Raw genomic sequence first — 14,174 nt, forward strand, 5'->3', positions numbered from 1 at the left:
TCCAAGGAAATCGACAAGGCCAGCGTGCATGAAGGCTATTTCAATTGTAATCTTCCGTCGCATTTCTAAGGCGCAATGATACAACTATTTGAACTCTCCGAAATGCGTGAGGTATCACACCGCATTTGAAGGCGTTTTCAAAACAGCCAAGTTTCCGCTACCCGGATTATCGTTTTGCATAGTTCATATTCTTTTGTTTTATTCCGTACCACTTGTTTATTTATAATCCTCGTATAAAAACCACCCATTTGTTAAATATAATTCTAGCTGAAGCGCACTTAAGCTATGTATTCACCACTGTAAAAATGTCGAGGAAATCGACAAGGCCAGCATGCATGAAAGCTATTTCAATGGGTCACTAAACCTTGTTTATTTTATTGAATATTCTGAAAAGTACAATGTGAGTAGATAACGTGGTGATTTTTCCTCATTTCTATGGAGCCGAAATCGCGGACAAACCCGCTTTTGAAAAATCTAAAAACTGCAAGACATTTCAAACGCACCCGAATGGTGGGAAACTGACGGTAGTGACGCACTGCGGTAGTCATATTGCAATCTTCTCTTATTTTCCTCTGATGTTTGTTAAAATAAAACGTGTTTCAATGTGGAATTGTTGCTCGTTTATTACAGCTAACATATGAATGAGATTCAATTCTTGAATTCAAATGATATAATTTCGACTTTAGTATTGTTTTCATATACGAAGAGCAGATAGACATTTGACGGAAGTCGTGAAAACCCGTGCCCGCTTCTGATTGGTGCCGGATGACATCATTCGGCGCGGCGCGAAACCGGGGCGTTTTAAATAAAAATTTAGAGACATTTCAACGCGTGTTGTCGATAGCGCAGAAATACAACTATTCGTGCTTGAGATGGCACAAGGCGTGAACTCGTCATAATCTGCCCTGTGCTGCCGATGAGCTGGCGCTCAGATTGGGGAGAAAACTTAAAAAAAAACGAGGCCCGATTATGTTTCTCCTATCTTCAGCTGTGTTGCTCACGCAGCCCTTGAAGCACCACTATAAATAAGACCTAAGGGCCCAGCACAACTTGGAAATGGACTACATTTTGCAATTTGGATCCATAAATTCTAGCCCGGTTTAAAAACGACGTATGTGTCATTGTTTCCCTATGCACATAAGTGTTTTTCCATAAGAGCCATAATTTATCGTTCCAAATTGCAAAATGCAGTCCAAATGGAGCAAGGGAAAAGATGTGCGTTGATGACGGCGCATAATACAACTATTCGTACTTGAATGATGTCCAAGTCGCATCTGTAAAATTGAAGGCGCGATGGCGCGAGGCGTTCAGTCGCAATAATCCGTTCTGTGCTACCGATAAGGTGTCGCTCACGCGCCCGATAACGTCCCTCTTATCTTCGGCTGTGATGCTCACGTAGCCCCCAAAGCACCGCTTTAAATAAGACAAAAGGACCTAGCACAACTTGGAAATGGAGGAAGGGAAAAGACGTGCGTTGATGACGGCGCAGAGATACAACTATTTGTACTTGATGGATGTCCGTGTTGCATCTGCAAAATTGAAGGCGCGATGGCACGAGGCGTGAACTCGCAATAATCCGCTCTGTGCTGCCGATGAGCTGGCGCTCAAATTGGGGGGAAAACTGAAAAAACGAGGCCCTGATTATGTTTCTCCTCTCTTTGGCTGTGTTGCTCACGTAGCCCTTGAAGCACCACTATAAATAAGACCTAAGAGCCCAGCACAACTTGGAAATAGAGCAAGGGAAAAGACGTGCGTTGATGACGGCGCAGAGATACAACTATTCGTACTTGATGATGTCCGTGCTGCATCCGCAAAATTGAAGGCGCGATGACGCGAGGCTTTCACTCGCAATGATTTGGCTTGTGCTACCGATGAGGTGTCGCTCAGATTCGGGAGAAAACTTAAAATACGAGGCCCGATAACGTCTCTTCGATCATCTATGGCTGAGTTTACAATCAATTTGTTCATTATTTTTCAATTAGATGTCTGATTTTTTTTATTGGATTTACCTATGTTTGTAAACCTAAATCTAAAGCTCGAATGTACCGGTATCGCGACTTCTCAAGAAGAGATTGTCGGATTGTCGGAAGTTGTCGAAAATGATTCCCTGACCCTCGATTTTTTCCTTTTTTTCCAATTTTATGGCCGTCTCTGTGTTCAAGATGTATTTTAAAACCTATATCTGAAGGCCGTATGTACCAGCTCCATGCAACCCGCGGGGCACATGTTTTTTAGCAAGACTCGCGGGTTAATTTGACCTGCCTCGGGCATCTAAAGGTTAAAGTTCCTTCAATTTTTCTGCACAGATTATTGTGCGGCTACAGGCGTAGACCTCATCCCATTTTGGATGTTCTCAGGCAATTACAGCTCGATCGATGCATTTTTTGGCAAATTTTAAATTTTTTGTTTTCTTCCTTAATTTCTAGATAAATTCATCACTAAACAGAAAGTTATTCTCTTGATCAGTAACTTTTCTAATGCTACATTTCTATTCAAGAATATTTATGTCACATTTGACGAGCATACTTATATGTTTGAAGTGCTTCAATCGCCTTTCTAATCTCATCTCAATCAACATTCGTCTTTCTTGAAGTTTCATTTTAAATCTCATGTTTCACCACTCAAATCAGCAAAATCGCAATCTGAAAAGTTTCGTGCTCTATAAATCACGAATTTTAAAATTTCAGATCGGGAGTTCTCATTTCATTAGTATTTTTTGTAATGGGTAAATTCATTCTGCAAAACCATAGTTGGTTTGATCATGTTTAATGAGTATCAAGCACAATAAATTCTATTTTAGAACCATTGAAGTCATTAATCTAAATTCGATTAAATTCGCCCATTGAATCGTAAAAATGCGGAAAGAATCTTTGTTTGCCGATGGGAACGGGAGCGCTTATGATTGTTCCGCTATGATTTCCCATTCCTTTTATGAGGAACGAAGTGATAGGAAATACTGAATTTGCTGAAAATGCCATTTTTGAGAGATTTCATTTAAAAAAAAAAAAAAAAAAAAAAAAAAAAATTGTATCGTGGGTCTTTCCCCGTGGGCCTCTCTTTACACCGGAAAAACGTCTTTTGGATCCAGAGTCCAGATTCTTAAGGAAATTGACAAGAAAAAATACTCTCGATTCAATCGGATTTTTGCTTGAATTGAAAGGAAATCCGCTCAAATTAGGAGGCTTGGCTCTCGCTTCAAGCAAAAATCCGATTGAATGAAGAGTATTTTTTTCTTGTCAAATTTGTCAAGAGTCTGAACACTTGATCCAAGAGACCTTTTTTTCAGTGTAGCTGTAGTTTACTCATTTTTATGGCGGGGCGCTTACATTAATGTCGTCACGAGTAAAAACATTCATAAACCGGGACGGCGCAGCGTATCATGAACCCTGCTCGTGTAAGTAACCACCATTAACCTTGCGTTCCGTGTATTTTCCGGCGTGTTTCCTTGTAGTCCCGAGCGACTGTTTTCTGCACTCCATCAATTTGCTTGAGTTCCCCTCTAATCGACAACTGTTCAATTGATCATTCCCAAACAAATCTCGTGATATATTGCTTCCCTTTTTCGTGGCTCCGGGCACAGTAGGCCATGGCTTTAATTATTGTTGGTTTTTCGATCGCTTCCCCGTGAATTTCGCCTCTCAGAATCACAATATTAAACAAACAGTCTGCTATTTGCACGATCAAATCACGCAGGGAATGTCAAAAACCTGAGGGCAGCCAACTATAGCAATCAAACTTTGAGGTATCAGTGAGCATGGCGGACCACATGGTTCAGTCGAAATCCCTTCCTAAATTTGCAAAAAACAAAACATGCCAATCCGAACAAATTAGTTCAGCTGCATTAGTGAATGAGCATGCTTATTGCGTCAGTTTTTCATAAAACACTGGAAAAAAAACACATTGGATCTAGAGTCCAGGCTCTTGAAAACATTGACAAGAAAAAATACTCTTGATTCAATCGGATTTTTGCTTGAATCAAAACGAAATCCGCTTAAATTAAGAGGCTTGGTTCTTGATTTAAGCTAGATTCTGATTGAATCAAGAGTACTTTTTCTTGTCGATGTTTTTAAGAGTCTGGACTCTAGATCCAATGTGTTTTTTTTTCCAGTGAACTGACCAACTCTTCTAAAGTGAGCCGTTGGTAGGGCAGGGATATGCCCTTACACGGAAAAAATTAAATTGCTGATTTAACAATTAAATTGCTAAAAAAAAAGTGACCGCAATATTTCAACGTAGATTTCACAACTCAAAAATGCTACTTTAACTACTATTGTAAGCTAATTTAACCACGGGCACGGGGGTGGATAAAGTAGCATTTTTGTGTTGTGAAATCTACGTTGAAATATTGCAGTCACTTTTTATAGCAATTGAATTGTTAAATCAGCAAGTTAATTGTTTCCGTGTAAGCAGTCCCCGTTCGCTAATTTCAGAAGCTGGATAGCACGAAAGAAAAGCTGGTCCTTGTGGAATATTTCAATATTTTGGACGCATGCATTAACCATACATTTTCTCCCGTAATCTCTATATTTTCAAGATAATATTGTATTTGTTTCCTCCAATCTCTAGATTTAAAAAAAAACACGTATTTTCCTCCCTATCTCTATATTTTGGGGAATTGAATCATGTAATTGTCTTCCTATAGCTCTATATTTTAAGAAAAAATCTGTTATATGTCTTCCTAAATCTCTATATTTACAAAAAAGTGTACTTATCATCCCTCCTCGTAAATTGGCATAGCATGAAAATTATATTTGAAAAAAAGGGAGGGTTAGCGATAACTGAACCACATTTTTCAATTAGGAACTATAAATTGTGCCTCAGACTAAAACCATCGTATGCACCATTAGTTTTTCTATCCAGATAAGTGTTTTTATAGATAGGTCGGAAGTTGTAGTTCCGAATTGCAAAATGAAGCCCAATTTTTATTATGTAGGTGATTCCTCGCTTCTGATTGTTTTCAAAAATTGTTTTATCACTCGTCGAAGGAAAAAGCTTACTGCCGTGATAAGGAAGAACGCCGTATGAAACATTCGAGAATTGCCACATTTCCTTCGATAAAATGTTCATTTTCGAGGAAACTTATGAATATCTTCCCTTGAAATTTTCAGGACTTTTCGGTGAAATTGCGATCAAAATCATCCGAAAAATTGGAAGAAAAATATTTAAAAGTTGACCAGGAAATTCGTGTTCTATCAAGGGAAATTTGGCAACGCCTATAGGTTCATACGGCGCTCTTCCTTAGTACGGCAGCACAGTATGCCTCCTCCATTAATAAATTGGCACAAAATTATGGGTCAGTTGGTCATCTAATGAAATTTTCTTATCACGTCACGAGCGTACTCACATTTTATTCATTACAATTTTATCACGCCCTTTAATTTTTTTTTTTTCAATTTTATTTCGTTTGTCCCATTCAAACCCTCCCTCGATTCCTGGAGTGTATCGCGTTCAACTAATATATGCTCTGCACACAGTAGCGGGAAAGTCCCGGGAGTCCAACCATGACCCCATAAATTTTTTTAAAGTTAGCCTATTTTGTATGTTCCCATCATTTTCAAGTTGCTCGAAATGCAGATTTTGATGACCATGACCCCATAAAATTTTGAAAAGTTAACCTATTTCGTTTGTACACATTTAAAGCTATTTGAACCGCAAATTATGATCACAGCTAACAATAAGTAGAACATTATACATGAAAGATGCGTATCGAAAGATACATATTTATCAACCTCTCAATCTCTCTAATGGTGTTTTTCCCCGCTTTCACATACGCAGATATGCAATCATGGATATTAATGATTCTACTTTTTGAACTGCTAGACAGGATTGATTCTAGGGGTTGTGAGACCAGTAAGCTCACCGTGAATTATCGATTATCGATATTTCCTTTTTTGAAGCTGTGGCAAACAATTGATTATTAAGGTGTTTGTTGCGATCATCGTGTTTATCGATCCTTTTCCATAGGTTTAAATGACTGATCAATCGATAGATCGCAAAGCACACCGCGCCACTGAAGCTCACCTATACTGCTTCACACACATGATCAGGTAGTAATCAGATAGTTTTTTCCGACATGCTGAATGGTAATTCTTACTAAAGGACTGAATTCGTTGCCTTGTTGTAACGTTGCTCGGTAGAAAGTACATAGTTAAAAATACCACTATGCACGGCCAACGAAGGAAAAACTCGACGTCTTTAGAGCAATTGAACATATTTCTGCCAAACAGAACTATATGCATTAAGGCATGATCCCTGAGATCCATAAGGATATATGCATAACAGGGCTCACGTCATAATGCACATAGTTCCGTTTGATAGAAATGCATCCAATTCGCCCGAGGAGTCCACGAAGTATGAGATTGGATCGTGCTAAAAATAATAAATTATTTGAAAGAACCTAAATACATGTGAAAATGGAAATATTTGGTTTCCCATTTGATTTCGTATCCATGATATTTACGCTCAATTTTCGCTTTTCTTGTATGTGTTTAGGACCTCTTACTGGGTGACGCAACCAAAGCGAGGGAGAAGTTCGGATGGAAACCCAGGGTCAACTTTCAGGTAAGAAGCAATCTCAGTTGTTTTTACATGTGTCTCTAAGTTCTATGTTTAAGTTATTTTTTTACTCTATTTTCTTCGCTTTCCTCTTTTGCTGGAATTCGATTATTTATAATTTAAGGAAGAGCTTCTACGGGAAACTCATCGGAGATCTGCAAACACACTCCGGTGCCGACGTGGAAGGCAATCTGAGTTAGGCTGACAATGAGCTTTTCATGCTGAGCTTTTTTTTTTCAGCTGAGGATTTCATGAGAAATGTAGTGGATTAGTCACATCTTGCATCTGAAAGGTTGCAAACTTCATTTCCAGTGTTCACGTGTCCTTACAGATTGGATTTGGAGAGTAAAAAATGAATTGAAAATTCCGGAGAAGTTTTTTTTCCACTTTGCCGAAAAATTACCGGAGAAATTGATTTTTTTCACTTTATGAGCTCAACGAGAGCTCACTAGGACATTAATGAAGTAAATTACAAAATGCTGCAAACTGTATTCTAATATCTTCGCGAGTTTGCTCAGAGCAGGCCAACTCTCAGTTTTTTAGGGACATCGCAGTTTTCGTGTATACATGAGAGCCCTTTTCCAGCGCTGTGTGGCGCTCTGCGACTTCTAACCGCCACAGCGGTTCGACTTTTGAGACCATGTCAACCTGAGAGGACAAGTCATAGCCTGCAGATAATAATCGGCCCGCAGATTCCTATTATCCCATAGTCCTTAAGGGAGTTGGCACCCCCTCAGTTCTTGTAAAACCACCTGTCACCACCCTTTTTCCAGGCGTCCTCCAACCTCATCCGAGGGAATCAGTCAAATACCTTTTTGGCGGCCTTTCACACTTCATCCATAGAGTACGTAGAGTCGTAATGTGAATGGGAGAGGTGGCGCCACTGTTAAGCATTTTCCACGTTCCAAATTTTGTGACTCCTGTACCGTGTTGGGCCGGGTCACTTTTTTGTTTGTACATAATCGATTGTTTTCGATACATGGGGACCCGGCCATCCGATGTAAGCAAATAAGATATGAATCACTATGTATTCTACATCGCCATTTTGGGTCGAAAATGTATCGAAAGGGTGACCGAATCTCGGCGCACACGAGGCTCGGAACTCGTCGACCAGAACATGACCCCAGCTTCCTTCATTATATTACGACTCTATGTACTCTATGATGACTTCATCCTCCTCAGATGACTGTATGAAACCAGTTGCCCGATCATGGCGTCGATACGATGCTATATTACCCAGTGTTCATACTTCCCCTCTAAGGGATCGTTCAAGTATTACGTAACGCACTTTTTCCGATTTTACCCCCCCCCCCGCCATCGTAACGAGCCCTGCCCCCTGCACCCCTCTTTAGAATTCCGTAACGCTGGACCGACCCATCCTCTAATTTTCAAAAGATTTCATTCGAGAAAGGCGGGCTTTTCAATTTTTTTTTTTACATTTTTTCCCTCCGGAATTTGTTACCTACGTAACTCTGAGGTTGAACCCCCTCCCTCCCTTGTAACGCACCGTAACGCCGTAACGCTGGCGCTAACCCCCCTTCCCCCAAGTCCGTTACGTAATACTTGAACGATCCCTAAAGGCACTCGAGCAAATTCCAGTATACTGCCGTGCGAGGGAAGAACGCCGTATGGACATTCAAGGGTTGCCGAATTTCCTTGGATAAAACGTTCATATTTGAGGAAAATTTTGAGTAGTTTTCCTTGAAATTATCAGACTTTCTAGATCAAATTACAAGCAAAGTTATCCGAGAAATTGACCGAAAACCATTCCAAAATTTCCCCGTAAACTAGTGATTTACCAGAGGAAATTTGGCAACCTCTGAAGGTTCATACGGCGTTCTTCCTTAGCACGGCAGAATAGTAAAGAAACGAGGGTGCGTCCAGGTGGAACCAAGGTATTTTATGGAGATGAGCTACCTGTTTTTTGACATGTTTGTCGATCGCGTAATCTGTGGCCATTGTTACGTGGCTTTTGTCGGGGGGTCGCTCTGCGTTTGCATGAGCGCGCGAGAGCAAGGGGAGACGGGAGATCACACCATGATCGTCATCCCGGAGCATGAGAGGACGACATCGACGGCGGCGGCGATTAGATTAGACACGAGGCCCGGGCTCTTGTCTGCGGCGAAGAGAGCGAGCGGATGCCTCTTTAATGACTCTACTCGGGCCGGTAATGGGTGCCGAGCCGATAAACGGATCAAAGCCCAGAGTCAATACTCTAATTAAAGCTAAATTAAGATAATGGCGAGGTGTGAGGTGTCATATCGACGTGTCCCAATCGAATCCCAGACCGAGGACTCATGCTTGCTGCCGGTGTCATGCTCCGCGACTGTGCTCCAGAGACGAGCCTCTTCAGCGCCGCACGCCGCGCGCTCTTCCCGCGGCCGATGCCGAGCCGAATCGCGAATCTTGTCCTCTTCATCTCGTCGTGTTACAGGGTGTCCACAAATCCGGAATTTCCGGAAAGTCCGGAAATTGTACTTATTTTTAAGGGCGCTCCGGAAGTAGTTGAAACAGTAGCTGAGGTACCGGAAGTAGCTGAAGGAGTAGCCGAAGTACCGGAAGTACTAAGAAAGTGCAGAAATTCCGCAAGAAGGTCGGGAAATTTTACTTATTTTTTGAAGGCGCTCCGGAATTAGTTGAAGGAGTAGCTGAGGTACCGGAACTAGCTGAAGGAGTAGGTGAAGAACCGGAAGTATTAAGAAAGTGCAGAAATTCCGCAAGAAGGTCCGGAATTGTTCCATTTTTTTTTATTTTTGTCGCAATTTGAGCGATAAATTCAAAGTAAAATTTTTCAAATTTCGTCAAGTGGTGGTCCTGAAAAAGGACTGAATTTTCCTGTTGAAGAGGTACTGACTTTCTTGGGAACATACTGGAAAAGTACTGAAAAAAGTACTGATTTCTGGCCGGGCTGTTTTAGTTGACACCCTGTGTTAGATCTGAATAATTGGGTCTCATGATCCTGGACTGGGACTCAATCGATACGAGTCTCTTCAATGGGGGTTTTCTATTTGGACTACGGACATTTGGACCACGTTTAGCAGAAAGGAACGGAGCCACATTAGCCACTGCCAAATTTAACAGGGCAATTTAATTTTTTACATGAGCAGGGCCGGATTAAGAGGGTGGCCACATGGGCCGCGGCCCATGGCGACAAATTTTGGGGGCGGCAAATTTTGCAATTTTTTTAAATGTAGCTATAAAGAAAAATCGAATTCAGAAAAAAAAATTACGAACGAGAAAAGGTGACAAAATCTCTCATTTCCTGAAAGTATATCTCTAATTTTGTCGTCCTTTTGTGATACAATAGACAGCGCCTTTAATTAATTGAGTTAAGACTAAGAGAGAAACCGAACACGGAATTTGGCCCGGAACGACGCGGCGCAGAGAGCAATGATGACGAGAACGTGAGATGAAAAGGAGAAACCCTCGGCGCGGCGGTCGGCATGCAACACGTATTAGCGCCTACAAGACTGCATGAATACTTCACGCATTGCGCCAAAGGCAGTGCGGTCGCTGCGGTCAGCAGCGGGCAGCGTGAAACGCATAGTGCCTGCCTACAAGACTGCATGTGAATATTTCACGCATTGCGTCAATCACAGTGCGTGCAGCAGCGGTCGGCCCGAAACGCATAGCGCATGTAAGATTGTAGGAATACTTCACGCATTGCGCCAAACACAGTGCGGCCAGCACGGAGCGGCGCGGCGGCGGAAGTTAAAATTATTAAACCACATCTATGTTTGTTCTTTCATAATTTTTTGGTTCATCTCTCATAAATGGAGGGCCTTGTCCATACAGAGATAGGTTTACGGAACTTAACTTTCGCGCCAAGTTCCGTGAACTTTTGCTAGTAGTGTTAACAGGGCTTTCCCAAAAATATGTTCAACACGAGTAAACGATTCTTATGCACCCCTCCCCCGCTGGCACGCTTACTTGATGGTTTTTATTGGTATTTCAAAACGAATGAGAAGGGGGCGGCAAAATACAGGCGGCCCATGGGCGGAAAGTAAGTAAATCCGGCCCTGTACATAAGAACGTTTGTGCGGATCCCTCTGAAAATTTTAAGGAATGGCTCCGTTGCGCCTTGCGCGGTTGGTTTCGTATGGACATGTGCTGAGGATGACGGATGGTCAGTTGCTCAAACAAATGGCTCACTTTTGTTTTAGTTCCTCCCCGCAGATGGCGGTGCGGATGTCCAATAAAAGGTTGGCGGCAGAGGATCGAGGAAGAGATCAAAAGGCGTCGTTCTCCTGATGACCCGCGTGAGAGGATAGATTTTGATGCCGATGGAAAACCTTTCCCAGAGATTCTTGGCCAAAATCTACTTTCCCGAGCAACTTTGAGAGAAAACCCTTTTCACCTATTGTTCACTCTAACTTCGAAGAGCAACCGAGAAATTTTTCGATATTGGTTCCTAAAACTCTCACGACAGTTCTTGGAAACTTTCGCGATGGCTCTCGAGATTGAACTTTTGTCCACTCTTACCTCGAAGAGCAACCGAGAACTTTCTCGATATTGGTCTCGAGAACTCTCACGATTCTTGGAAACTTTCACGATGGCTTTCGGGATTCACCTATTGTTCCTTCTTACTTCGGAAAGCGACCGAGAACTTTCTCGATATTGGTCCCTAGAACTCTCACGATAGTTCTTAGTAACTTTCGCGATGGCTTTCGGGATTCACCTATTGTTCCGTCTTACTTCGAAGAGCAACCGAGAACTTTCTCGATATTGGTCTCCAGAACTCTCACGATTCTTAGAAACTTTCACGACGGCTCTCGGAATTCTTCCCAATGATAGTTGTCAGAATTCGGAAACTTTTACGCTCCCGGTACTTGAATTTCCTGGGAAAACTTTGTTCGTACTCCCACTCGCGCACGCAATTCAAATGAGAAAAACTCAATCAGAAAAACGAGACGAATTGTTTTGCAATAGTTCTATTTACCGTACTCTTCTCCAATAAAGTAAAATATTTTTTAAAGCTCAGGAGTAACTGCTCCGTAGCTACGCATAGGAGGCCAACTCTAGGTGGAGAAACATGTTCTCTCTGAGCTCATTTACATTGTTTGAGAATGTTCTTTAATTATTCCATCCACTAGCCTCTCGGTGGACATTGAAAGCTCGCCTGGAAGAAACGAGACATCGTCGCCTCTCTGACATAAAGACGTACCTCAATTTCAACATGAGCCCTGCGCTCCGTACAATTCTATGCCTTCCGCGGCTCATGTGAAAATTGATGCACACACTCATTAAAGGAGCTACAAAATGTCGTCGTTCGGCAGACGAAAGAACGTAACTTCATTCCAAGGAGGTAAAATCCAACTCTATATTTGGACTGCATTTTGCAATTTGGAGCTATAAATTCTGTCTCATTTGAAAAACACGTATGTGCATAGGGAAACTAATGGCACATACGTTGTTTTTAAACCGGGCCAGAATTTATAGTTCCAAATTTCAAAATGCAGGCCATTTAAAAGCACACGAGTGACGTGCAATCCCTGAAGCGCAAAGCGCCTTGGGGTTTCGGACCGCGAAGCGATTGACTAGACTACCCCTAGTTCACTCAAACGGTTCAATTGCTTACAGAAATGTGACTGGGTAGTAAAAGACAGTATATTATAGAGACAGTATATTATAGAGACCTTGCCTTGCTGTCTTCCCATGTCGTAAACGTATTTTTCGGAAGTCGACGCTCAGATTCGGCCTTATGATGACGGATGGTCAAAGAGTTGAGCACAGTGGCGTGTCGTGTTTCGCGATTTATCGATTCATCTGCCTTTTAAACTTATGGAAAAGGATCGATTAACAGGGCGTTGGCAACGGGCACTTTAGTTATCGATTCTTTACCATAGCTTCAAATGGGGAAACATCGATAATTGATCATTCACGCCACGCCAATGGTTGAGCAACTGGATCAGCAATGCTGACCTAATTTAGAAAATCTCGCCTAGCAAAGTGCTCGTCCCTACATTCATCAGCCATCATCCCGTGAATTTTATGCTCAACAATTAAGTTGCTCGTCAGTAGGTGAAAAGCACATCTTAGCTTTTGCCTCGCCCGATTATGTTGCTTAGATTTGTATTGCCTGGTCTCTAAAATATATTAACTTTGTGCGCGATTTCTGTCCACAATTTTGCTGATTTTTAAGTATAATCTGAACCGCATTTAAGAAAGGAACCAAGCCACATCAGCTATTGCCAAATATACCTGGGCATTTTAATTTTTCACAAGGGAACGTTTTTGCGGATCTTAGGAAAATGTAATGGAATTTGCCTCGTGCTATGCTGAAAATTCACCGAAATTGGTACAAAAATCCGCTCAAACGTTTTCGTGTAAAAGATTAAATTTCCCAGTTAAATTTGGCAATAGCTGATGTGAGGTAGTTCTTTTCTGCTGAACGCGGTCCATCGGAAGAATAGTAAAATTAGTGACATTTCCAGTTGAAGATGCCCAACGGTTTTCTGATAAAATTACAATTTGCGATTCGAAATTTCGCAACGCTGGAATTTAATTGCATCCTTTCATTCAAGGAATGGTGATATTACTATTTAGTCCATTGATCCGTCCATATAGTTCCGTTTTTTCGTGGATTAAGGAATATGTTAGTTCCTGCGAAGCTTACACGAAGAGGTGAGATGAACGCACCGCCTGTGGCGTGGCAAAAACGTGGTCTCCTATTATCGGTCCCAAAGCGACAAGTACAAAAGTAAACACTCGAAACAGTAAAAATATCCATCCAAGCACTAGAAACCAAAATATTCAACAACACTTACTGATTCGCACTCCGGCTGTGTTCTCTTCCGTTCCTATTTCTGTCAACGCGAAGACAAAGTGGCCTGAAGACCCCTTGTCTATTTCCAACTTCGAGTGCGATCTAGAGGTATCTATTTAAGTGACAGAAAGTAGATGGGGACAAGTATAATCCAAAAAAAATCACCACTTTAGGTCGGTCGCATGAATTTGAGTGGTCTCGTTAAAATAAATGTCATAACAATCGGACCTACACGACTCGAAATCGAAAGGAGACGGACAAGTTCGAGATGCCATAGCCACAAATTAAATCGTTTGCTTCGGGAAGCGCCCAACTTGGTGGAAAATGACATTTTTTTTTTTTTATTGCAAAAAAGTGGTTTTGACGTATCGCACATCCCTTTTGTCCATCCTTTTCTTCATTTGTTGTACTTTGAAAATATAGGTATAGGCTTGAATTTCTTTTATGCGCATATTTTTGGCCACTGGCTCTTTTTGTAAACTGAATAGCTTGTGCCAAAAAAAAGGGGAGGGACGCCGAATTCCCTTGCATTCCTTACATCTATTTTAGAGATTCTCTCTTTTTTATCATCATCCTCTTCCTCTCACCTTTTTTTCATCCCATTCTTCCTAATCTTCCTCTTCCTCTTTCGGGTTTTCTTCTTTTCCTCCCACCTCTCCCTCCTTCTCTCTTTCTCCCTTATATTCTTCCTTTGTATCTGTTTCTTCGTCTCTTTCTTCATCTTTCTCTTCCTCTTTTTCCCTCTTCTCCTTTTATTTTTCTTCCTTTCATTCACTGGTCTGGAAAGGGGAGGTGCGCCAAATTTGCTATCTGCGTTGGTGACAACCTACCCTCACGACAGTCCTGCACCTCC

General features: G+C 41.7%; 1 protein-coding gene across 2 annotated transcripts in view; it reads left to right on the forward strand.

Moving 5' to 3' along the window:
• The window catches only part of Gmd (GDP-mannose 4,6 dehydratase), a 31,333-nt gene that overhangs the window by 13,840 nt on the left and 3,319 nt on the right, over positions 1-14,174 (forward strand). For both annotated transcript variants that reach the window (XM_019055177.2, XM_019055178.2), the window contains one exon: positions 6,493-6,561. In XM_019055177.2, coding sequence (XP_018910722.2) covers positions 6,493-6,561 — 69 coding nt within the window. The remainder of the gene's footprint in view (positions 1-6,492; positions 6,562-14,174) is intronic.

This window comes from Bemisia tabaci, chromosome 2 (assembly GCF_918797505.1).
Source record: "Bemisia tabaci chromosome 2, PGI_BMITA_v3".
NCBI lineage: Eukaryota > Metazoa > Arthropoda > Insecta > Hemiptera > Aleyrodidae > Bemisia > Bemisia tabaci.